The following is a 2,521-nucleotide window of genomic DNA, read 5'->3' on the forward strand; positions in this document are numbered from 1 at the left end:
TCTAAAAATAGCTTCACTACATTTGTTCTGTTGTATAGCGGTATTAATAAAAACGATCCGATAACATGTGATATTACTAAAAAATATATTTGCATAAAAAAACAAACCAGTAAACTTGTGAAATACAAAATCATTTTATTTTACAAAATTATATAGTTTGTGTTCCAAGTTGTATAAGACGGGTTACGCACCATGGCTGTGGTGTACCGCTGCTTGGAGTATATACAATTAGTTTATACCATAATAATATAAGTTATGTGAAAATTGTTAATGTATGAAAACATCATATGATATGTGAACGTTTCAAATGAATAACAATATAAACTACAATGACACTGACGATTATCCATACTAGAAACATCGGCAGAAATACCATGGTAGTCAGAAGTTTCAGCAACAGTGCATAAGAAGTCAATACAAGTAGCAAAGGTGCAATAGCCGTGAGTAAGAGTACCAGTATGACAATACTAGCAAAAAGCATCACAATAGCTACTGCACTGACCAAAACTCCGTAACACACCTTTGCGAATAGGCCTTTGCCCATTTCTCGGATGCCAGTCAGAAAGGTCGTTCCAACAACCTGTTAAATACATTTAAAGAATACAGCGATAGAGTTAAATTCAACAATTAGTTTTAAACTTACAAGTTCTGGTCGGTGGGGTAGGTATATAACTGTTAAAAACAAAATAATATGTAAATTTCTATGAGAAGTTTATTACCTGTGTGTCGACCTGCAGGATCGGCAAATTTGTTTTTCCAAATTCAATAAGTGAAGTTCTGTCAAGGTTTTTGACTTTGGGCAACACCATGCCAAAACCCGGGTAGGAAATCATATGTACACTGCAGTGCAAATGGCGGCTGTCCATCGTCAAATTCCAACTGACTTGTTCTTCCTTATATAACTTTTTGAGAGAGGTATTTATATTTTAATAGATAGTTCAGAGAAACTTTTAAGCGCAAAATATTTAAATTTCTATGAGAAGTTTATTACCTGTGTTTCGACCTGCAGGATCGGCAAATTTGGTTTTCCAAATTCAATAAGTGAAGTTCTGTCAAGGTTTTTGACTTCGGGCAACACCATGCCAAAACCAGGGTAGGAAATCATATCTACACTGCAGTGTAAATGGCGACTGTCCATCGTCAAATTCCAACTGACTTGTTCTTCCTTATATAACTTTTTGAGAGAGGTATTTTATATTTTAATAGATTTCGGAGAAACTTTTAAGCGCAAAATTTTAAATTTCTATGAGAAGTTTATTACCTGTGTGTCGACCTGCAGGATCGGCAAATTTGGTTTTCCAAATTCAATAAGTGAAGTTCTGTCAAGGTTTTTGACTTTGGGCAACACCATGCCAAAACCCGGGTAGGAAATCATATCTACACTGCAGTGTAAATGGCGGCTGTCCATCGTCAAATTCCAAATGACTTTATGTAGTCCTGATTGGCTCATTGTTCCAACCAATACAACGACCATCAACACAAAAACCGTAAAATTCAGTTTATACATGTTGTATTAACTGTAAGAAATCCTTCGAAACAGGAAAAATTAGCAAAAACGGTTCGGAGAAATATGTTGTTTTACACTGAAATGGTGCGGTGATACAAATGTAATAACAGTTACGTTATAAACAAGCCGTTTTTAATACACATGTTACCTATATTAGTAGTATTTGCCAGCATATATAAATATATAGAATGTTTTTTTTAAAAAACATATGTTCTACTTTTTACCGTTAAAAGTTCCGAAGTGTATTTTACACTTGTTGTAGGTATAATATGCTAGACCTATCTTCAGACTTATAAGAAAGCCAACGCTCGGTTGAGGCTGTACATAAAAAATCTATTACAATTTTGAAATCTCCAAAAAAAAAATATTAATCATTGTCAATGGTGATTTGAAATAATCTATTGGTATGATAGAAGCCCAGTGACACTCAAGTTTATTTTAGTAATATCCTACGGCCGGGGAAATCATCGGTTCAGAAACAATGATTTTTATAAATAAATGTGTGATAATTATTCTAAAAAAAAAACTTTTTGAAGAATGTGCATAATATTCTATTTTTGTACTTTGGTAAGTACAAAGTTGATCGTCTGTCTACAATAATAACAAGTCACTTTATTTCTAGGAAAATATTAATATTCTGAAAAACCGTGATTTCGTATTCTTTTTGGTTCATATTTTACTATTTATTTCAATACTGTGAAAATTCTTAACTTTATCCCTTATACGTTAAAAGATTAGTGACTTTATTGTTCCAAATTAGAACAACTATTTTTAACTCGATATAAAAGCAGTAAAAATTAAATTTTACTATCGTCGTTAGTTTTTTAAATTTCTATCAAAGTATCTGTATTTGAAGTATATGCGGTTTATAGCCGATATACAACATTTTACACCATCGGTACCAGAAGTTGGATTTTCAATTGCTCTGAATAACCCTATTAAACGACACATGTTGAGATAAATTGCAAAATCTGGATCTTTTTCACCTAAAAAATACAAAAAAATTAAATTTAG

General features: G+C 32.3%; 1 protein-coding gene across 1 annotated transcript; it reads right to left on the minus strand.

Annotated features, from left to right (window-relative positions):
* Positions 1-342: 342 nt before the first annotated feature.
* LOC126835813 (uncharacterized) lies at positions 343-1,342 on the minus strand. Its single transcript, XM_050568639.1, has 5 exons — positions 1,262-1,342; positions 992-1,174; positions 720-902; positions 503-580; positions 343-351 (listed from the first exon to the last, which is right to left on the minus strand). The coding sequence occupies exons 2-5, from the start codon at positions 1,136-1,138 to the stop codon at positions 343-345; spliced, it is 417 nt and encodes a 138-aa protein (XP_050424596.1). The 5' UTR covers positions 1,139-1,174; positions 1,262-1,342.
* Between the last annotated feature and the right edge of the window lie 1,179 nt (positions 1,343-2,521).

This window comes from Adelges cooleyi, unplaced genomic scaffold (assembly GCF_023614345.1).
Source record: "Adelges cooleyi isolate 19-005CV unplaced genomic scaffold, UGA_ACOO_1.1 ACOO_flye_CR_arks_rails_tigmint_CR_PRNA_23, whole genome shotgun sequence".
NCBI lineage: Eukaryota > Metazoa > Arthropoda > Insecta > Hemiptera > Adelgidae > Adelges > Adelges cooleyi.